The sequence below is a fragment of the Thermobia domestica genome, chromosome 3 (assembly GCF_964235325.1).
Source record: "Thermobia domestica chromosome 3, izTheDome1.hap1.1, whole genome shotgun sequence".
NCBI classification, from domain to species: domain Eukaryota; kingdom Metazoa; phylum Arthropoda; class Insecta; order Zygentoma; family Lepismatidae; genus Thermobia; species Thermobia domestica.
The window spans coordinates 309,003,756-309,029,070 of record NC_137456.1 but is presented as its reverse complement, the minus strand read 5'-3'; the positions used below and the strand labels follow the sequence as shown (position 1 = coordinate 309,029,070).

Here is a 25,315-nt window from a genome sequence, read left to right as displayed (position 1 = left end):
ACTCCGCCACAGGCCGTGCAATATGAACAGGTGCTCGATCGTGTTGAAAGATGCAATCGCCATCCCCGAATTGCCCTTCAACAGTGGGAAGCAAGAAGGTGCTTAAAACATCAATGTAGGCCTGCGCTGTGAGAGTGCCACGCAAAACAACAAGGGGTGCAAGTCCCCTCCAGGAAAAACGCGACCACGCCATAACCACCACCTCCGAATTTTACTGTTGGCACTACACACGTAGACAAATGACATTCACCGGGCATTCGCCACACCCACACCCTGCCATCGGATCGCCACATTGTGTACCGTGATTCGCCACTCAACACAACGTTTTTCCACTGTTCAATCGTCCAATGTTTATGCTCCTTACAGCAAGCGAGGCGTCGTTTGGCATTTACCTGCGTGATGTGTGGCTTATGAGCAGCCGCTCACCCATGAAATCCAAGTTTTCTCACCTAACGCCTAACTGTCATGGTACTTAGAGTGGATCCTGGTACAGTTTGGAATTCCTGTGTAATGGTCTGGATAGATGTCTGCCTACTACACTTTACGACCCACTTCAACTGTCGGCGGTCTCTGTCAGTCAACAGACGAGGTCGGCCTCTACGCTTTTGTGCTGTACGTGTCCCTTCACGTTTCCACTTCACAATCACATCAGACACAGTGGACCTAGGTATGTTTAGGAGTGTAGAAATCTCGCGTACAGACTTCTGACTCAAGTGACACGTTCGAAGTCCGTGAGTTCCGCAAAGCGCCTCATTCTGCTTTCTCACGATGTTTAATAACTACTGAGGTCGCTGATAATTAGTACCTGGCAGTAGGTGGCAGCACAATGCACCTAATATGAAAAACGTATGTTTTCGGGGGTGTCCGGATACTTTTCATCACATAGTGTATATTTTACTGTTTTTTTTTTCTATAAATATTTTACCTCTTACGCTTAAGAAACCAGTAGCAGTGCACTTACTCTATCTAAACCACTTCCCTTTTCACTTTCTCCTTTGTTCTTCCACATCAACTCTTTCTGTTCACTATTTGAAATATATTTTTCTTACGTGCAGTACACGCAATAGTTTTGATATCTTTTAGGGTTTGATTTCTTACTCAATCGTATCACTATTGTCTTTAAGAATTCTCCTTGTCACTCTCTATCTCACACATTTCATTACAGAGTTGAAATAATTATTTTCTTTTATATTCTTCATAACCTTGATCGATACTTTATTCATCCCGGTTTTCTTTCCATTGCTCATCTCGTACGTCGCTTTCTCGAAATCATCTTAAAGTATTATTAAAATCTTTTCTATATTCGCTTACTTTGTCTTTCTCCCCAGCATCTAAATTACACAACTGTTTCCTACTTTCATACAATTCCTCAAACTATATTATTATTATTTTCCTGAAACTTCTCGCTTATTGTTATCTTCTCAACTATCGTTGTGCACTTTTTATTTCCTAGGATCTTATGTGATATGATAACTTCAAAAACAAGAATTGTTACTATTAAAACCCTACTAGATCAATCTATCATGAAGAACATTTTCAAACACTAGGTAAAGGCAGATAGGAATCAAATTTTAAAAAATATATAAAAATACAACCAGACTAGACACTTAAAATACTTACATATACCTAGGTATAGTGGCAAGTAAAAACTATTACCACACACTGAATAGACCTGAATAGATGAGGATGGTGTTACAATTATCAAACTTTTTTAAATGTTTGGTTTATTTGTCCAGCAACACGATTTTTACACAGGGGATATTAACATTTATGTAAATAAATTATAGTATTTCCATTTTTAACTTTAGCTTCTCAGTTTTCATGCAAATGATCTGTAAGTTTGTCCTTAATGTAATTTTTTGATTTGTGTAGTAATATCCCGATTACTCTCAAAGTCTAATTTCCGTTAAATATTTAAATAATCCAGAAGACAAAAATGTTGCTTCTGAAATCTTTAACCCTGATTCTAATATTTTTTTTGTTCACATTTACTGTTCAATTTCTAATGATTTATTATTATATTTTCTACTCAATAATCATTTAACAAAACCTTGTTTATCCTACTTTGACGGAATATGGTTTCATAGAAATCGTTTGAATTTAAGGTATCTCCATTTCTGAGAAAACCAAGTAATGCAACTGTTAGGTACATATACTTACAACTGTAGCCCAGGAATGTAATGTAAATATAATAACCAAGGGCTATAAGCCACAAAGAGTTTCCAAACAATCTTGAGACGAACCACTCATGACTAATTAATACTGGAACGAGAAAAATACAGTAAATTTGAGTAATCATTATCCTACATTTCTCAATTATTAATGTGCTTTTAGGGAAATGATATGTTATAATGCAATACCACTTGATAAATAAACTGTTTCTTATGTAACACTGATCTACAATGGTATACACATGCACATGAACTACAAAAATACGTTACTTGATAATTTTACAGCAGTAAACTAAACTGAATGAAATACCGCATACGTGAATTAGCAATGCTTTAATAGTAATACTAATAATATAGTTGAAATATATTATGCGGAGTTAACACGCTGCTTCGACCAATTACATTACTAATGGAGTAAAATAAAACAAGAGAAAAAATTAGTCTGAAAAGCAATATTTCTTTAATTATTACTAATCATTAGGGAATTAGGAGTTACATTTCTGGGCTTTCGGCATCTATGGCCATTTTAGTCCGTCACGTATGAGAGATTACGTTCCTTGGTGATCATACTAGTCGGGGAAGTGGGGAAGGCAGGAAGACGTCTGGGTACCATCCCGGTATTTGTCTGGTGTGAATGAGGAAAATCCCACGAAAAACCTTACACGATGACAGGAATGAAATGAAAAGGACTTACACTTTTCCGACTGAGTGACCCCACCGGGAATCAAACCCGGGACTACTCGCACTAAAAGGACCAGATTATTGATCACACTCAGTCACATAAGATACCAGTTATGCTAAGAAGAATATTTACGTACAAGGAAAATTTTTTGGAAGACTACTGGAAGAAAAGCAATGCTATTCAGAAGAAGATAATCAACAGAATGTAGTTTCACAGACGTCAGTTTCCTAGAAGATATGTGCTGACGAAGGCAACAACTTTTTGCTGAAATGTTCGAAATTAAATAATTTTGGGTATTTTGGGGTAAATACATTTAAAATTAAATTTGAACATTACTTCTTGAAACTACACACTCTGACAATAGTTTGCTTCTGTTTTTCCTAAATATTTTCAGTCAACAGAACATATGTAGAAAAAAAAATCGGATCTTTTTGCTATCTGTAAGGGCCCAAAGTAGATTTCTAAACAATCAGTTTGCTTAAGACTCATAAGCCCCTCAAAATGAAATATGCCAACCTTCAAAGAGTTATTATTATTATTATTATTATTTATTAGTAGCCTTATGACAAACTGAACTAGATACTCTTTCTTTTTCCAATGCTTTCAATTAGGTATTCTTTTCATTAATCTTTCATACTACAGGCAGGTGGTACGAATTTAAATTCTCTGGACTTTCAGAAACTTCCTTTTCAAAACGACTCTTGCAAAAGTCTTAATAGTTTTCTCGCATCGGAAAACAGCTACTTTACACTGCTTCATGGAAAGCAATTAGGCATGTTAACTTCCACCACCACCATTGTCAAACGAATATTCTCAAATTTGCCCTTCAACGACTGTTCCTAAGACAAAATCTCTTTCTCGCCTAAAATGGTAGATTTATGAACTTTCACTAAAGACCTCATGCAATAAAAAAAATTTAAAAAAAGAAAATAAAATAATAAATAAATAAATAAATAATAATAATAAAATAAAGAGAGAGTTAGTATTTAATTATAGACACTCCGCTTAAATTTTGTAACGCTCTTATTTATTCAGGTTCCTAGAATCTAAGAACCTAAACTGCAGAGTTTTAGCTTTTCTAAATATCGTTTTAGATCCCTACAATAAGTGCAGTCAGAGCGCAAATTACGTTCTAAAAATGTTAAAATAGGTTCAAAAATCATTGTTCATAATGGCAAGGTAGATACACTCAGCTTACACAACAATTTTAAAGTATGCATGTTTCGATCTATAATAACATCTTTCTCAGATACAAAAACTTTATGAAAATATTGCTACATTGTCTTTAGGCAAGAGCTTAAAAGCCTAAGTGGATGGAATAGAAAATTGACCTAATAGCCTTCTCCTCCCACTACATGGTAGTGAAGCAGATATTTTCTCCGAAATTCAGTGTTGCCAACAAAATTCGACCTGGACGACAGCTCTCGGCGAGAATAGGGGGAGAGGGTGGGTGGGTAAAAGCTGATCTTCTCACTCACATGAGTAAGGAATGGAATGTCTTAAATGTTTTGCCGAGGAAAAATTAGTCTGGAAACTCCGAGTGCTTGGTGTTGCTTTGTTATTTGACACTTTCAAGATGCTTTCAACAGAATATTTCTTCTTCTGTTGAAAAGGAACGACCCATATATGCACGCAAGTTGGTCAATGTTTGTTCATTTCTCCCTTCTCTAGAAAGAAAGAAAGAAAGAAAGAAAGAAAGAAACAACTCACATGTGTACAGTGTAACGGGGGCCCAAACTATGACAACGTTGTTGGACACACATTAAGTTACAATGTCACTAGTAAGAGGATACGACTGTTCAGACAGTTCCGGTTACCAGCCACTAAGGCCATCTTGTTGATGCGGCCATTATAGTATATCGAAACTCCAGTATGATTTATTGTATCTAAGCTAAATATATGCACTTTCTCGTAATTCGCAACATTAAATACAACAATGTTTTGATGCAACATATATATACTGTATATGATTATATCAAAGACGACGACCTGAATGACTGACTGTTCAACACCCAGGCTAAACCGCTTAAGATAAAATCTTTAAATGTGTACAGTGAAAGGTACCAATAACGAAGGATTTTTGGAAATTCGAAGAGGAAAGCGAGAAATAGTGGTAGCAGTTATTATATTAAAATGTTCATATTTCTGAATGTTTGAAAGTTAGAGATATGAAATTTGGTATATAGAATTCTCATTTAAAATAATTACAACGTATCTCAACGTTTTTTTTTTTTTTTTATATGTGATCTAAAAGGGAAGAAAAGGGGTGGGAAAAAGTGAAGATTACAATTATTATAATAAGAGGGCAATATCTCAGATGCTCTTACAGTTACACAATGAACTTCAGTATATGAACTTTTTATTTAAAATAATTACACGTGTGTTTCAGCGTTTTTCATATTTGATCTAGAAAAGAGTGTGGGAAGAAAACGAGGTGCGGATTACAATTATTATAATAAGAGCCCATTAACTTAGAATCTCTTAAGATAAGAGACACGAAATTTGTTTAGATTTCTCATTTAAAATAATAATAATAATAATAATAATAATAATAATAATAATAATAATAATAATAATAATAATAATAATAATAATAATAATAATAATAATAGCAAAAAGCAGGAGTTAATAGAAGAAAGCATTTGGTTTCTGATAACACGAAGGCACGTGAGCCTGTCAAAACTAGATCAACATTGGTGCAAGGAAAAAAGGTGAGTGATAAGCTAAAAGTAAACAAAAAAGCACAAACAAAAGCAGTTTTTGTTACAAGACTCGATCCGACCGTTACATGTGAAGAATTATCGAATTTTGTTAAAGACAGTGCTGATATAGACGTACAAAAATGTGTAAAATTAAAAACAAAATACAACAGCTACTCTTCCTTTTATGTTTCCGTCTTGTCAAATAATTTTGATGATATTTTGAATGCTAATGTATGGCCGGAAGGAGTACTTTTTACTGAATTCTATGGAAGACTCAGAGATAATATTGTGTGTGTAAATACTGTTTAAACTAAATAGAAACATAATGAGCAATCAATTAGATAAGTCAATTATATTGTTTTATCAAAATGTAAATGGTTTAAATAGTAAAGAATCAGACTTTATTGACGAAGTTAATTGCACTGATTATGACTTAATATGCATATCTGAGAGTTGGTTTAAACATGACAAAGTTCATTTTGAACAGCTTACTGAGCAATATAACGTTATACGTAAAGACAGAAACCTTCAACTGACAAATAAAAGTACAGGTGGAGGTTGTATTATGTTTGTAAATAAAAGATTAATGTATGACGTAGTACAGGTACCGTTTCCGAACCTAGATGTGATTATTATAAAGTTATATATACCCAATAATCCCCCAATATTAATAGGTTTGCACTATCTTCCACCTAATTTGCCACCCAAAGAATTTGTAAATTATTGTGATTGGCTGAATAAGTTATTAATTGAAAAAAGTTTGAAAATGTTGCTTCTTGGGGATTTCAATTCTGCAGGTATTGATTGGCATAATGGAATCGTAAAAACTAAGCATTCTTATTTAAAAACAAAAGCTGAGAAGATGTTAGAGTTAGCGTCTATATTTAGCTTAAAGCAGTATAATCAACCATACGACTCTCAGTTGCCATATAATATATTGGATCTTGTTCTAACTGATATTACTGAATGCTCAATATGGTTTGATGTGAGTCCATTAGTCAAGGTAGATAGGTTTCACCCACCTTTCGTATTCGAATGGCAGGTTGACGAAAAGTTAAATTTCTTAAATGCAGATACAGCTCAAGCTCAAGGTGAGTTATATGACTATGCAAGAGCAGACTTTTATCAATTATACGAGGACATTAAAAATGAGATGAAAGTAGATAGGTTTTCAGGAAATGTAAATAGCAGTACGGTATTATTGCAAGATTGTTTGGAAAATATATTGAAAGCAAATGTACCGAGAAAGCATATTATACAAAAGAAGAAATACAAAGCTCCTTGGATTACTAAAGAGTTAAAAGCATTAATTAATAAAAAAACAAAATACTTTGTAAAATTTAAGAAAACTGGTAATTTAGTCATTTATGAAAAGTTTTCGGTTTTAAGAAAAAATGTTAAAAGAATGTACAATAAACTTAAAAAATGTTATTTTGAGCAGTTGGAGAATAGTATTTGTACCAACAAAATGTATTTTTGGAATAGCTTTAAAAAGTCTCAAGACAAAAGTGTACCAAATAGAATTTTGTTCAATGGTACCACCATTACAGGGACAAAGCAAATTGCTGAAGTTTTTAAAAATGTATTTTACAATAATTTTAATTTAAAAGTTAATACCCTAGATTGTGCTGTAGTTAGTAATCTGAACAGCAATAATGTAACGATTCCAGTAATATGTGAAAATGATGTTACTGAAGTAATAGGTAAACTTCGGCCATTAGCATCTTCAGGACCTGGGAGCTTTCCAAATTATATACTTAAAGCATGTTCGAAAGAAATAGCCCCAGTCTTGTCAAAAATATACAATACCTCATTAAGAACAGGGTCATTTCCATCTAAATGGAAACATGTACATGTGGTACCGGTTTACAAGAATAATGACAAGTTAAATCCGAACAACTACAGGCCGATTACCTTATTGAACATATTTTCTAAAATTCTTGAAACCATCATTCACAAACACTTGTTTTTTAATGTAAAAAATATATTGCAAAAATCACAGCATGGCTTTTATAAAGGGAAATCAGTTGTAACCAATCTTTGTGAAATAACGGATTTTATCTACTATGCAATGAAAAGTAGATCACAAACTGATGTCATATACATTGACATGAGTAAAGCTTTTGATTCTGTTGACCATAGATTACTATTAAAAAAACTGTCAAATACAGGTGTAGCACCCTTGTACCTAAAATTTTTTGAAAGCTATTTGACTGGTAGAACATACCAAATTAAAATAGGAAATGTCATGTCAGATTCAGCCAGTATTAGTAACGGTGTTCCTCAAGGTTCTCCTCTGGGCCCATTACTTTTCTCTATTTTTATTAATGACTTACCAACAGTCTTAAATCATTCAAATGTTTTACTTTATGCTGATGACATTAAGCTTTTTAGTGTAGTAAATAATATTGAGGACAACGATAGGCTACAAGATGACTTAAACAGAATCATTATGTGGTGCAAGGATAACGGTATGAATATCAATTGTCTGAAAACTAAGTGCATGACCTACAGTAACAAATCGCAATACTATGTAAGTCAATACGAAATACAAGGTACTGTAATACAGAAAGTAGAGACAATAAAGGATTTAGGTGTAACATTTGACAGGTCACTACGCTTTGGTCATCATATACAAAATGTATGTAATGAAGCAAGAAAAATAATCGGTTACCTGTTTAATCAATGGCCTGCTTTCTGTCAATCAAATACATATGTACTCTTATATAAATTACTGGTAAGGTCGAAACTAGAATATGCATCAGTGACTTGGAACAGCATAACAAAAACTCTCGTAAACAAACTCGAGATGGTGCAAAAATGTTTTCTTAGAATACTTTGTTTTAAGCTAGGGCTTGACTATTATTCTAGCACGTATGAATATTGGATAACGTATTTTAATTTGGAACGACTGGCTGACAGGAGAAAATTGATTGAATCTGTATTTGTAGAAAAGTTACTTGACAACCAATATACCTCAGACTACATTTTTAAAAATGTTGATTTTAAAGTTCCAACATATGGTACAAGGGCAAAAATTTTATTGCAACCGCATAATAGAAAACATATTTTAATCTGTAGGATTTTAGAAAGCTATAATGAATGCATATCTTAAAATATGACTTTATTTTAGAATTTTAAATATAACTTAGTAGTTTTTATTTTTATTTTTATTTTTTTTTACTTTTAATTTTTGACACTTCTTTGTTTTAATGATTGACGTACACTACACTGTCAATGTTTTTATTATTAATAATTTATGATATAGATGTAAACATAATTTTACTACTAGTACTATATATTCATTGCTAAAATAATGTAGAATAAGACAAAGTGCTGTATTTTTGCTGTATTTTAGCTGTTCTCAGCACGTAAAATAAAGTTTATTATTAGTTTATTATTATTATTATTATTATTATTATTATTATTATTATTATTATTAATAATAATAATAATAATAATAATAATAATAATAATAATAATAATAATAATAATAATAATAATAATAATAATAATAATAATAAGTGTTTAAGCATTTTTTGATGTTTGATCTACAAAGGAAGAAAATGGAATGGGCAAGAAAAAGAAGTGGGATTACAATTATTATAATACGTCCATATTATAATAAGATGGCCACATCTCGGATTCCCTTAATTTTAGAATTAATCGTGTGTAACAGTGTGTTTTGATATGTCATAGAAGAGAAGAAAGAGAGACAAGGATTGTCATTATTACAATATGATTTGCAAGCCTAGAGACACAGAATTTGGTGTTTGGACCCTTCATTCAAAATAATTAAACAAGTATTTCTTTGCTCTTTGATATATACTTGTTCTAAATGAGAAGAAAAAGGGGTCGGGGTTGCAATTACTACAATAAGATTTCCATATGTCGGATTTCCTTGCGGTTAGAGACAAGAAATTTGATGTTTGGACTTTTCAGTTAAAATAATTAAACATGTTTTAGCGTTTTCAGATGTCTGACTTAGAATGGAAGAAAAACGGGTGGAGTGCTTCTCTAAGATGCCGATACGAGACTTCAAGTTCAGAAAAATTCAGTATGAAAGATGCACAAAGAAGAACAATATTAACACACCAAAATCACATCCAGGAAGAAATTAAATGTCGACTGAAAGCAGGAAATTCGTGTTATTATTCAGTTCAAAATCTTCTATCGTAATGAATTCTGTCGAGAAATTTCATATATATATAAAAAACGATAATCATGCCTATTGTAATGTATGGTTGGGAAACATGGTCGCTTACTCTGAGGGAAAAACGCAGAGTGAAAGTATTTGAGAATAAAATTCGGAGACGAATATTCGGACCGAAGATGAACCGAAATTGGGAATGGCGGAAACTTCATAACGAAGAACTGCATAATTTATATTGTTTACCAAACATTGTTAGGGTCATCAAGTCTAGGTGGCTGAGGTGGGCACGTCACGTAGCTAGAATGGAAGGTGGGAACGCTTTCAAGGTTTTACTGGAAATTCAATCGGAAAATGACCATTAGGAAGACATAGGCGCAGATGGGAGGTTAGTATTAAAATGAATTTTGCAGAAATAGGAGAACAAAATAGAAACTGGATCCAATTGGCTAAGAACAGAAGTCAATGGAGAGCTTTAATGAAAGTGCCATTGAACTTCCGGGTTACACAAGCCATAGAGTTAGTTATGTGTTCCTCTAGCTTATTTCAGAAAAATTGTGTTATATTTCCTGAATCTAAAAATTCAAATAAAGTAATGCGTCATCCGGCCGTTTGAAGAAGCGGTCACTGCTACGATCTGGTGGTAAATCATAGCATGAAAACAACGCTAGAAGGCACAAAAAACGCGAATTGCAGGCTATCTTGCTCTTTGGATTCACGATGAACTCTCTCTATATCATGTTGAGTGATATATCCAATGTCTTTTACTAAAAGTTAACAAATGTTAAAGCAGATAATTCAGGTGTCTTTTTATAATTACTACAGAAAAAAAGTCAGCATATAAAAGTCACTTTTAACTTCTCTTAACTTATGACTGAAATAAGAGATTTCTATATATTTAGTAACTAGATTTTTGTTTCATAAATTTTCGTAAGAAGAATCAAATTTTCAATATTTTTTCATAATTGGAAAATGAGATTAATTAATGAACATTTTTTAAAAGAAATTTTCATAAGAGAAAAAGGGAAACAAGAATTTTAGGAATAATCCAAAAAAATGCATCAAAATATTGCAATTTTGGCCAATAATTAGTTTTTGGATCAGGGACCACAAAATTTTTGAACGACCCTTAAATTTAGTTTTCGTATTTTTACGGAATAAGCACATCATACTGAGTTAAGTGATAGTTTGCGTTTGGCTACACTATATGTAGTTTTCCAGATATAAGACGTACAAGAAAATGTTTGATTAAAATATATTGGATATTTTGATGCATTTTTGGATCAGGGACAAAATTTTTGAACGGCCCCTATATCGTTTTTTTTTTTTTTTTTTTTTTTTTTAATAAACTGAATAAGCACATCATACTGAGTTAAGTAATAGTTTGGGTATGGCTACACTATATGTAGTTCTCCAGATATAAAGCCTACATTTTTTTTTTTTTGCCTGAAATATATTGGATCCTTTGATCCCAAAATAAAAAGAATAAAAATGTGAGAATTTATAGCTGAATTATCATGATGAAAGCAATCTCTTTTAAATTAAAAATTAACTTACATTCAGTTTCACAAGTTAGCACCATTTTAACTTACTGTTGAATGAAATTAAAAGTCAGTAATAATTTTACTGTTTTAGAAAAAGAAATGTAGGTAATTTTGTGAATTTACATGCAGAGAAAATATTAAGGGATTATAATTACTGAAATTAGAGAACTCGGAGAAACGAGTTAGGATTTGTAATTTCGTTTAAATTATCCTTTGGCTAATTTTATTACAGATTTTTATTAAGTGACTGAGTGCAGTCTAGAAAGACAATATCTTCAAATCTCTCTACGAAGTACGTAGCTGGCGAGGTTGACTTGCATGAAAAGCAAGTTTTCCCGAAGAATTGTGGGAAATAGACTACTGTATCTCAGTGTAAGTCGGATCTTAATAAAGGAAAATGATAAAAGTAAAACAGAAAGGGAAAATTAACCTTTTCTCATCTTTTCAGATACTGTCTGTTGAAAAAAAATTGTCGAATACCATCTTAACTGGAATTCTCTAAATGCTTTCACAAGAGAAATATAAACCATATAAGATTGTTATATGGTTTGATTGGGCTCTGCAGTATTAATTTCATTAATATTTGGGAAATATGGAAATTTTATGAAAAACTTCTACTTGAAATTCAGATAGTTAGTTAGAAGTGAAAGACTGAAAAGAAAATTAACAATTTCGCGTTATCTCCTCGGATATTATACTACTGATAGTCAATAAGGAACATAGACACATTGTTGTACATTTTTGTATCACTATATATGAAATTAAAAAAAAAAAAAAAAAAAAAAAAAAAAACTATATAATAACGTTATTGGTAGGCTGGATATTTAGTCATGAAATCTTTATTAGTATATTATTTAAATTGATGTCTTGAAACTATCAATTATTAAAATTCGCCTGCTTTGTTATATAATATTTGTTAATTGTTTCTTTCGACTTGCGTATTTTGTAATAAATTCGTTTGAAGAGAAATTAACTGGGAATTCCAATTAATCCATAGTACAATAGTGGCAGTGCTTCCATTGATTATTCTTTAACTTTAGAGTTGAGGTATAACTGGAAGGAGTCCATGGACTTACCGGTAACGATAGTAAAGATGTCAGTAGGAAGCTTTGCTCGATTTGGTTGACATCAGGTTTGAGTAACTGTTCCTGTGAGAGGGTTCAATCTCATTGAGTGCACGTCTGGTACATTAAGTGAAGCCAAGTGATAGCTTACAAGGTCAAATAGTGTTTCAATAGAAAATAAATAAATAAATAAAAACAAAGATACATGCGTTGGATATCTGACCAACATCTACCCTATCTTTCACCATACGTTAGCAACGATGCTCGAGTGATAACCAGCTTGTGATTGTGCTCCTGAAATTATGTTATTTAAGTGGGTTTCCAGCAAAGTGTGTGCATGAAATGTGGCATATTACAACCACGTAAGTACTAATATTAAATAGAATAATAAGAATTCAGTATCTATACAAAATTAACTAAAATAATGCAATTAACTCGTGTCTGGAATTCGCGAGGAATGTAAACAAACAAACGACAGTCGAAATCAGCGTTGCAAACCCAAGTTAAGAATTATTGGAGCACAATCGAGAAATCGAAACTATCGTAGTTTTATAAAAATGAGTGTCTGTGGAAAATGTACAAAATCCATCTCCAGGTTGGACAAAGATATGAAAGTGAGATGTACTTCCTGTAATAATCTGTTTCATTCTAAATGCGCAAATTTGAAAGAGGATGATGTTAAATCAATACACAATTCTGATAATCCGTGGCGATGTGATACATGTGTAAATATTCGGAAGAAAAGTGGTGGTGTTGATTCTTCTGCATCACCCAAAAATTCATGTCCTACATTGTTAGAGGTGTATCAACTTTTATTGTCAATACAGGAGGAAATTAAGACAATAAAAAAGGAGAATAAAACAGTGGAAGTGGAACTCGGAAAATCGATTGAATTTATTCATGAGAAAATAGAAGAAAATAACAACATGCTAAGACAATACAATAGTGACCTTAAAAAGTGTGTTGAGCAAGTAGAACAAGTGAAAAGCGAAACTGTTAATTTAGTTAAGCAACTTGATGTGCTGGAGTCAAGAATTGAGGAGTTGGACCAATATGGTCGTAGGAATACACTGGAAGTGCATGGTATTCCAGTTGCGAATAACGAAAATGTTACCCAAATAATAAAAGATGTAGGTAATGTGCTTGATTGTAAGTTGGACACTTCTATGATAGATACTTGTCATAGATTAAGTTCTACAGCAGGTAACTCCATTCCAGGCATAATTGTAAAGTTTGTCCGGAGACAAGATAGGGACGCATTCCTTCAAAAACGAAAGGTAAAACGTAATCTTTCCTGTCGTGATATTGGATTGAAGGTTAATAACCCTATCTATGTCAATCCGAACCTTACTAGTTACAGGCGAAACTTGTTCAAGGAAGCAAGGAAGGTGAAGCTTGAAAATAATTATGAGTTTGTGTGGATAGACTGGGCTTGTAAGATTAAGCTTAGAAAATCAGCCAATGACAGGCGCGTATATACAATGAATTCGATGACAGATATACAAGCTCTCTCGCATAAGTAGACATGTTTAGTGAGTATGATTTATCTGTTTATTATCAAAATATGCGTAGTATTAATAACAAATCATGTGACTTGTATTTGGGAGTCTTGGCGGAGAATTATGATTTAATAGCTATTACAGAAACTTGGCTTACCAGTAATGTTTATGACAATGAAATATTAGATAACAGATATATAATCTATAGACAGGATAGGTTGGGGACTAGAGGAGGAGGTGTAATCTTATCCATTAAAGACAAATATAATAGTTATTCTATTGATACTAGTATCGATGGCATTCAAATTGTTTGTACACGAATTGTAATACGAGCTGTTAGGATAATGGTTATTGTGCTTTATATACCTCCTGGTACAAGTATTGATACTTATCGAGAGTTGTATTCAAAAATAGAGTATTTATTTATCAGTAATATAATGATAAATTATTAATTATAGGTGACTTTAACATACCATCACTTATCGGCACTGCAACAAATTGGAATGCAAATGATATTTTCATCACAGAAATTAATAATTTTATATCATTGTTAGGGTTAACGAATGTGAATAATGTCTTAAATGTTAATCACAGAACACTTGATTTGGTTTTATGCGGCCGTGATGATGTAATTAAAGTCGAGTTATGTACCTCACCTCTGGTATCAGTTGATGTACATCACCCTCCGTTGGTATTTAATATTCCATGTAATTATAAGGATACCCGAAAGAGATGTGACGTCTCTTCTTATTATAATTATCGTAAGGCAGATTTTTGTGGTATCTATAGAGACTTAAAGAATCAAACATGGAATGACTTAAGAAACGTTAGGAATATAAATGACGCTTTAGATATTTTCTATGATACAGTATATAAAATTATTGAAGCACACGTACCCAAGTTTAACAATAGAAATAGAAGAAAATTTCCACCTTGGTTCGATAATGAAATAATTAATGTTCTAAAAAGAAAAGAGTATCATAGGAGACGCAGAAAAACTTCAAATTATCATGACGAACAATATAATGAATTTCGTAGACATTCGAAAAAATTGATAAAAACTGCGTATAATAACTGTATTAAATCTTATGAAGAAATAATCAAACACGACCCTAAAAAAATTTGGAATTTATTGAATAGTAAAAGAAAAAGAAAATCTAATATTTCTGTAATGCAATACAGGGATGATTCATTAAATTCACCTCAAGAAATTGCAAATGGGTTCGCTAAGTATTTTGGCAGTGTTTATGATCCTAGTCCACCTACATATACTCTGAATGAAAATTATGAATCAGTTATAAGCTATAGTTTAGCAATAACACATATTTCTAAAAATGAAATTCACCAATCAATAAAGCAATTAAAATCTAGCAGAAGGAGTGGCCCAGATGAACTTCCCACATATTTATTTAAAGGTTGTGCTGAACCTTTATTAGTTCCACTATGTTTGATATTCAATTTAATTTTGAAAACTCAATCCTTTCCGGATAAATGGAAGCTGAGTAAAATAACACCGATATTAAAAACGGGAAACTCTAAGAATATTGAAAATTATAGACCTATTGCCCTAATTTCAGTTCCTTCAAAAATTTTCGAACAAATTTTATTTAACAAAATTTTCTCGCATGTCAAATCCTATATTTCACCTTTTCAGCATGGTTTTTACCCAGGACGCTCAACTTTGACCAACTTAACTTCTTTTTCTCAATTTATTGCAAGTTCTATAAATGATGGATATTACGTTGATGTAATTTATACGGATTTTCAAAAAGCATTTGATAAATTAAATCACACGGTTTTAATAAATAAGCTTCTGGCTATGGGGTTTTCAACCTCTTTGATAAATATTATGATCTCTTATTTGCGAGGTAGAACATATTTTGTCAATTATAGTTTTGTAAAATCTTTTATTTACGTAGCTAATTCAAGTATACCACAAGGTTCAAATTTGGGCCCATTGCTATTTTCCTTATTCATTAATGATTTACCAAATGTTGTAAAATATAGTAATTGTTTATTATATGCCGACGACATGAAAATATTTAAAGCTATAAAAGTGAATAATGATCGACATGAACTACAAAGAGATATTAATAGTTGTCTGCAATGGTGTATCAGAAACAAATTATATTTTAACATAAAAAAAATGTAATGTTATAACGTTTTCAAATAAAATTAATTGTCCATCTTTTGAGTATAAGATTAATAGTGAAAAGTTAAAAAGAGTATATTCTGTTAATGACTTAGGTGTATTACTAGATCATAAGTTTACACTTAAATGTCACATAAATAAAATTATTGCAGAGTCGTACAGGGCACTAGGGTTTTTAATAAGGAGTACAAGAGACCTATATAATATCCAAGCTTTAAAACACCTCTTTATAGCGATGATTAGAAGTAAGTTGGAATACTGTTGTGCTCTTTGGGATCCTATTCACAAATTACAAGCAAATAACATAGAACGAGTCCAATTTAAATTTTTGAAACATCTTTATTTCAAATTGTATCATATATCAGCAACTAAAAATAAAATCTCGTATTCTTCTCTTTTAATTAAATTTGATATGCATTCTCTTCACAGTAGACGTTTCCTTATTCAGCAAACATATTTGTACAAGACAATAAACTCAGTAACAGATAATTGTAATTTGCTCCAATATATTAATTTCAATATACCAAAACGACCATTGCGTAAGAATTTAATATTTAACATAACGAGATCTCATATTACAATTCACCAGGACTCATTCATAGTTAGAGCTTGTAAGAATTTCAATCAGCTGGTTTCATCAGATTTGGATCTTGACTTCTCTTATCCTACCGCTGTATATTTGCGTATACTCAAAAATAATATTTTGAAAAGACATTATGTATGGATTAATTAAATAATTAAGAAGTGTTATTTCTATGACTTATTTCTATGAGTTGAACCTATGCTGGAGACTTTTTTTTTTTATTTTTCATATTATTCATTTTTTTCATATTCATTTTTTTTCATATTTTTCATTTTCTTTTAAATTTATACTATTAATATTTTAATTTGTTTTTATTATTTAACTTGTATATTTCCTTGTTTACATGTATTTTTTTATTTCTTTCAGTATATGGATATATATGTATTTCAAATGTAATTGTGTGTGTATATACATATGTTCCTCTGTAAATGGAGTTTGGCTCTGTAGAGGACTATTATAAATAAATAAATAAATAAATACGTCATCTCTCGTTTTAACGGACAAATAGCGGTTTGATCTTGCCAATTGTCCGTAAGTTCCGACGCTAAGTTTGCAGTAGCTGATATGTTGCAAATTGTCCGTAAGTTCCGACACTAAGTTTCAGTAACTGATCTTGCCAATTTTCCTAAGTTCCGACGCTAAGTTTGCAGTAGCTGATGTTGCCAATTGTTCCTAAGTTCCAACACTAAATTTGCAGTGGCTAATATCCACACTTACATTACGAAATAAAGAGGAATAATACAGCACTGCATTTCCACTCAACCACATTATCCAATTTGATACTGCAAAATACCTAACACACTGTAATACAGTAAATTAAACGTTTTAAGTTTAAAATCAGGAATCAAATTGGATACACTATAATACAGTAAATGAAACGTTTTAAGTTTAAAATCAGGAATCACCTGGATACACTATAATACAGTAAACAACGAAAGACGGGAAGCTTTGACGCTAAAACTACATTTGTTAATTGAAGCCACATGAGTCACATTAATATTTTCTTTACCCCACTTATCTAAATTGGTTTAGTAAAATAATAATTTCCAAGTAGAGAAAGAATTGGTGAAACAACGCATATTTATCATTTTATAATCGGTAGATTCCGCCTCTGGATTATATACATGGTCATACTGACTTTTTTCTTAGTGTTCCCCCAGCCCCATGATACAAATGGCCAGGAATGGTATCTATCACTATTGAAAGACTGACTGATTTTGTTCCAAATATTCCCTTCCATACTCTGTTACTGTTTCCACATAACATGGGTTCATTGGTTTGAAACCATACACGGAGAAAATCGCAGATGTGTACAAGTGTTCTAAACATCGTTTTGTCATTAAATTATAACGTTGAGATAGTTTCCTCAAACATTGAATCTTATTTTCTGCATTTAAAATTTAGATCTCAGGAAAAATGTGAATCAGTATCCAACCACAGAATAATCAATGTAGTATAAACTGTATTCACACCTTAATTAACATTTGACGGAATATTAATTTCCATTATATGTATTAAAAAAAAAAAAAAAGTTTTTCCTACTGAACGTCAAATTCACTTTACTTTAGACAATATGCTAATACGCTCAGAAATTTTAACAATCACTTCACTTAAGGAATAATTAACACTTTTGACCAGAGTATATACACTTATTTATTAAAACTAAAATACAGCGTAACGGTTTCGACAACTTAAGGTTATCTTCATCAGACACTAACGCAGACATCAGGCTTAGTGTCTGATGAAGATAATGTTCGTTGTCGAAACCGCTACACTGTATTTTAGTTTTAATAAATAGGTGATATACCCTGATCAGAAGTGTTAATTATTCCTTTAGTGAGTTTCAGAGTCGTGATGGATAGTTACACATCACTTACTTCAACTTCTCACTTCTGAATAATCAGGGTGTCTACTAAAATTCCAAAATGAAATTTTGTGACTTTTTCGTGACCTCTTCTTTACCAAACCATAAAATTTTGTAACATTCTCAAGAACGAATTAGGACGAGTTTTCATGCATGCGATAGAAGTGTGCTTTCCTTGCGATTTGGTAACGTCTAAAGTGACCATAGACTTTTATGGTGGTGAATTTTGACGTTTTATATAACAAAATTTTCCAGTCTGTATTGATATTTATAGAGATAAAAAAAAATCATGACCCAAAACCTAAATTTTGTGGCTATTTCTTGAATTTTATGACTGTTTTCTGATTTCGTGACTTTTTTTGGGGGGACTTTCGTAACTTTCGTGACCGATAGACACCCTGATAATCCTTGTACTTTCAAGCTTTCGACTCTGCCCTGGAGCTTTCTTGGCGGAGGATGAAACAGGAGTGAAAGAACGAAAAAAAACATTAAGCAATTTTTATCTCCTACTTTTATCTTACGTGAACAAGGCTCCAAGAGACGGCCGAAAGTTTGGAAGAGCAACGAATTTTCAGAAAACAGAATTTGAACTACGTGAGAATGATTACTCGCCTTATATTCATTATTTCTGAATCCTCAATTTCAGAATATTATTGCCTCAGTGCTGAGTCTGGTAGTTTCAATTACGTCGTTAAGATCATTCACATATTCGTATAATTGTTTGAGCAATTATTAGTTTATAAGAACAAGGATTTTGTTCGAAATTTGAAATAAAGGATATTAGAAGAATTTATTGCTAGAATGTTTAATTATTCGAAATTTAGCAGCAGTTTCAATTTATTACTACAGGAAGAAAACCTTTTCTATATTTTTTTGACCCAGACCTAACTGTTTTGTAAAGCCAGAGTATTACTTAGGTTCATCATCTCATGGCATGTTTGTGAATGTGTGCGAGAGCACTTGTTTTTGTTGATAAACAAAAATAAGAACACTGCTTCAAGATATACAGTAAGTCTCCATGAATAGTGGTCAAACAAAAAGGCAAGAAATGAACAAATACTTCCCTGGATTTTTTATCAGAGGCAAATGACAATACTCCATCAGTCTGTCCTTGATACTGTATTTTCAATAAGGCACTATTCACCTTTGCTTGTTTCTGAATGGTTTAATTTTTGTGCACACGGTATTATCTTATTTTGTCGATCTTCAACCAGATCTTGTATGTAAAATCAGGAAAGTTTCAATGTGTCGCCGAACGAATAGAACTAGAGAAATATTTGCTTTTGGTTTTTCTTCTATTTAGTTTACTTTCAGAAAGTATGGCTTTTCCTTATATATAGCGAATTTAAGATTGTTTTGTTTTGTTCATGTTTTGTACTCAACTATGAACACACATTATATTCTAAATTTCAGTTTAAAAATAGACAAAAACATCAAAACAGACATTTTTAGGCAAAATAAAACCGGGATTTTTGGTCACAATTAAGCATGAAACACACGCAAACTTTCTTAATGTCTTACGAAAAAAAAAAAAAAAAAAGTTTTAACCCAAATTTTTGCAGAATAGTGATATACCTATATGCAGGGTATAGAAGTGCAACATCCAATAAAGTCGGAGGTTGCAACACCAGTACTGTCGAAAGTTTCATTGGTATCGACCCTATAGTTGTTCACTTAAGTAAGGCTAACCATACATACGACACCCTATTTTACAATTTTCATTTTCGATCTATTTCGTTTTATCTATAATAATAATAATAATAATAATAATAATAATAATAATAATAATAATAATAATAATAATAATAATAATAATTATTATTATTATTATTATTATTATTATTATTATTATTATTATTATTATTATTATTATTATTATTATTATTATTATTTGTTTAGAGTAGTCAATAAACAAACAGATAACTTTTTGATACTGTAAAAATATTTTTTTAACTAGTAAAGTTCCCTAAAAATTCGTTCTTCATTATTTTTTTTTCTCATCAAATTTTAATTACAAACATCTGCACTTAAACATAACTAACCACTCGCCTCATTCCTTACTTCCTTATGTCTCAGGTTAATGTTTAATTAGAATTTCGTTTTGTAACTTCTGTTCTAAATAGCTATAACAGTCTATTTCTCCCTTTTTTCTCCGGAGAATTGACTTCATATCCCAAATTTGGTGACCTATAAATAGAGAACCAAAGGTTTGCACATCATAATATTTCATCCTACTAAATTCGTCAAGGTCTAGTAGTATGCAAAGTTTGGTGAATATTGAGTGAGTTTCATCGGTCTCATACAATACGAGGGTCATCCAATAAGTTATCTCCCTAGATATGAAGGAATGCAAATAGGTTCACATGGTCATCACTGTTTTCCGATGTAGTCTCCATAGAGGTCTATGCACCGTCGCCACTTTATGGGCAGTGAAGAAATTCCAGAGAAAAAATAATCTTTTTCATGGCCCGCAAACCATGATATATTCTGCAGAAGGTCGTGTGCAGAACTTCTTCGGGGGCGAGGAATCGTGATGTTTCCAATGCATGAACTCCTGCTTGCTCTCAGGATCCCGATGATGGATCCAGGTTTCGTCCCCTATCACCAGTTGAGCGGTGCTCCAACTTCTGCAAATTCATTGTTCGCGTCGCCACACAAACATTCGCTACGCAGCGTAACATAAACACTCTGCTCACAGCCAATGCGTTGCTCTGAATGACCTAAAATTGCGCAGCGGGGTTGCGCACAGTAGCCTTGGCATGCGTGTCAGGTGTCATTATACTCCGCCCCTCCCTTTCTGTTTAGGTCGTCCATCGTATATACTATCTTTATAATATTTATTATATTATTTTATTTTTAGAAAATCAATATATGAAATATATTGGTGAGACGGGAAAATTATTGAAAGAAAGAATTAAACAACATAAAAGTGATGTGAAATATGGCAGAGAAACTAACGCAATCTTTAAACATGTAAAAGAAAAGGGACATGATGTGAACTGGGAAGAAGTTATTGTGCTGGAACGAGAAAAAAAGATTGTGGCCGAGAAAGTGGAAAGAGGGCCGGTGGATAGAAAAGGAAGGGAATGTAAACTTAATGAATTGGACCAAAGGTATCAGCATTAATAAAGAATGGAGAAATATTATTGATAAATACAGACAAATGTATATGAATTAATGTATTCAATGGTTGCTTGCTCTTTGTTGTTTCTTTCTGGTAGAATGTTATGTTGTCCCATTGGTCAGTTCAGATAAATTTCCACGCTTCTGATTGGCTGTTTGAACGGGCCAATGAGAGAGCAGATAAGGAGATGAATTGTGTATATGTACTTGAATAGCTTTTTGTATCACTCAGTGTACGTCTGATGAGGATCTTGGCTAGAAGATCGAAACGTCACGTGTAAATGTGTTTTTATATTAAATAAGTGCAGTCTTGTTCAGCAGTGTGTTTATTTTTCTGATTTTATTCGCAAGACGTTGACTATGATTGTGTGTCAGTTAGAAAATTAAATGAAGGAAGAACTTAATGGTAAGAAAATAACGTTTATGATATAAGCAAAACTCAACTAAATATTAAATTAATGGCGTAAAAATAGACATTATCAAGAATCTATGAACTACATTTGACAGATAGCTTAAGTTTTATTGTTATGTAAATCTTACAATGAGCAAGAAGGATACGTTATCTTACAAACATGGTCTATGTTTTTTTTAGAAAAATAAAACGAATGTCTATTTATAAAAGCTACTATTTTTAAGACCAAAATCAGAACTTGGATCAGTAATATGGAATATCATTTCTACAACTTTAACGAACACACTAGGACAATAAAGTAGTAATATTTTCCATTGTACAGGCTTTCCTTTTAGTATACATAAATTTGATTTAAACTACTTGCTGAGCAAAACAATACGTTTATTGTAAAAACTATTAACGTGTAACAGTTTCGTCAACTATCCACTTTGGCTTCATCAGACACTATCACAAAGCCAAAGTGGATAGTTGTCGAAACTGTTACTCGCTGAGCAAAACAATACGTTTATTGTGAAAAAAAATATTAACGTGTAACAGTTTCGCCAACTATCCACTTTGGCTTCATCAGACACTATCAAAAAGCCAAAGTGGATAGTTGTCGAAACTGTTACTCGCTGAGAAAACAATACGTTTATTGTGAAAAAAAATATTAACGAGTAACAGTTTCGTCAACTATCCACTTTGGCTTCATCAGACACTATCACAAAGCCAAAGTGGATAGTTGTCGAAACTGTTACTCGCTGAGCAAAACAATACGTTTATTGTGAAAAAAAATATTAACGTGTAACAGTTTCGCCAACTATCCACTTTGGCTTCATCAGACACTATCACAAAGCCAAAGTGGATAGTTGTCGAAACTGTTACTCGCTGAGCAAAACAATACGTTTATTGTGAAAAAAAAATATTAACGTGTAACAGTTTCGCCAACTATCCACTTTGGCTTCATCAGACACTCTCAAAAAGCCAAAGTGGATAGTTGTCGAAACTGTTACTCGCTGAGAAAACAATACGTTTATTGTGAAAAAAAATATTAACGAGTAACAGTTTCGTCAACTATCCACTTTGGCTTCATCAGACACTATCACAAAGCCAAAGTGGATAGTTGTCGAAACTGTTACTCGCTGAGCAAAACAATACGTTTATTGTGAAAAAAAATATTAACGTGTAACAGTTTCGCCAACTATCCACTTTGGCTTCATCAGACACTATCAAAAAGCCAAAGTGGATAGTTGTCGAAACTGTTACTCGCTGAGAAAACAATACGTTTATTGTGAAAAAAAATATTAACGAGTAACAGTTTCGTCAACTATCCACTTTGGCTTCATCAGACACTATCACAAAGCCAAAGTGGATAGTTGTCGAAACTGTTACTCGCTGAGCAAAACAATACGTTTATTGTGAAAACTATTAACGTGTAACAGTTTCGTCAACTATCCACTTTGGCTTCATCAGACACTATCACAAAGCCAAAGTGGATAGTTGTCGAAACTGTTACTCGCTGAGCAAAACAATACGTTTATTGTGAAAAAAAAATATTAACGTGTAACAGTTTCGCCAACTATCCACTTTGGCTTCATCAGACACTATCACAAAGCCAAAGTGGATAGTTGTCGAAACTGTTACTCGCTGAGCAAAACAATACGTTTATTGTGAAAAAAAATATTAACGTGTAACAGTTTCGCCAACTATCCACTTTGGCTTCATCAGACACTATCACAAAGCCAAAGTGGATAGTTGTCGAAACTGTTACACGTTAACTGTTACAATCAGATTTGAATAAAGTAGTCCTGCGTTTTAAAATGAAAATCAGCCATTATCATAACAGCTATGGAAAGAGGAATAATTACTGGAACTTACAGAATCTCACTAACGAACGTAACGTTTTTGACAAAGTTTCATGCAAAATATACTTGATACTATAACTATTAGTAAAAACTTTTTATATAGGATTGGTTTGAAACTACTAAATCACAGAATAAGAAATTGTACAATTTTAATTCTTCTATACTGGGAGTGTTTTTTTTTTAAAGGTGGATTTATTAAATGGATACATTTAGAGTTACAAAACAAGTAAAATCTTGTAAACCTTGACTGATTCTTAGCAACATTCTGCTGAAACGTAATTTAAGGTTGGCTCTTCGTATTTAATTTTTGTTTGCTTTCCAAATCAGACTGAAGTTACAAAGTTTGAAAATTCTAATAACGTGACAAGGGAATTATAATGCTTAATTGACTTTGAATGAGATTATGTTAAGTTACTGTTATGCTATACTCTGTTATTACTCTAAGTATTGTATTCTTGCTTACAAGCACCATTGGACTGAAATTATTATTATTTGCCCCATTGCACAACAGAGAATAAAATTTTACAACCAAAAACAACTTACCGTGATAGAAAAAAAGCTGGAAAACATGAAGAATTATCAAGAGAGGAAAGAACGCGTTTAGATGTACATCAAACGCATAACCCCATTCTACATCTTGATCTCGGCATGCAGGTTTGATCAAATATTTATTACTAACGAACCTGAAAAGTAAAATTAAAAAGAAGTTGTTATTGTATAGCATTTTAGCATGTATTTGTGAGTATATATATATGTTAAGTATATATAATACATAGGAAAAATTTATATTTGATGAAACAATAATTTACAGTGAAAAAGTTAACTGATACTATTTATATTGCAGATGTGCAGAAATACTTCTTGATTTAAATGTGGAAAAACAACTCAGTGCGATTACAAGGTATGAAGTCTTCCACTTTTGGTGATGTGGTTGGCAGCACCAACACATCAACCAGTTCTTCTGAAATATCTCTAAAATGCTCTCTCAGCTTTCCTGTAGGTGACAGCAGGGAAGCCTCTGGAAGCTATAGAAGCGAACAAAGTACAGGCCCTATCTCTCTCATACTCTCTCTTATGTCATATTTCTAAGAAGAAAGAAAAATACGATAAGGAAACTTCCAGGAGAAAGAAGTCTCACAATGGGCTACAATCCAATAAAGAAAATGCAGTTATAAAAACGATCCGTTGCTGCGGATTGAAAGGCAAATAATCTATCTTGGAAGTTCATTCAATGGGGTAATTTCCCAAAAGAACATTGTACTCTGGCATGATAATTAATGTGGCTAAGAGACTGGGATATAAGTAACACTTTTCACAGCCACTTTAAATTCGTATAACACAATCTATTGTATTTAACTAATTTCACTAAATCTCACATGCAATATAACTGACTCTGCTGACCAGTATGCGCCGTACGAGCTAGTGCGGCTACATGTACCCTCATATTCGTCTTCAAGTAAATGCGACGGTGACAGTGAAGATTTAGTAGGGTGCGCTGTGTCTGAAATAACACATCCGTGTGCAT

At 32.3% G+C, this 25,315-nt stretch overlaps 1 protein-coding gene across 5 annotated transcripts in view; it reads right to left on the bottom strand.

Moving 5' to 3' along the window:
- Positions 1-25,315, bottom strand: part of Unc50 (Unc50 RNA binding protein) — a 212,291-nt gene that overhangs the window by 2,981 nt on the left and 183,995 nt on the right. For all 5 annotated transcript variants that reach the window (XM_081752560.1, XM_081752561.1, XM_081752562.1 and 2 more), the window contains exons 6-7: positions 24,334-24,473; positions 2,161-2,262 (exon numbers count right to left, since the gene is read on the bottom strand). In XM_081752560.1, the coding sequence (XP_081608686.1) occupies positions 2,161-2,262; positions 24,334-24,473 (242 nt within the window). The remainder of the gene's footprint in view (positions 1-2,160; positions 2,263-24,333; positions 24,474-25,315) is intronic.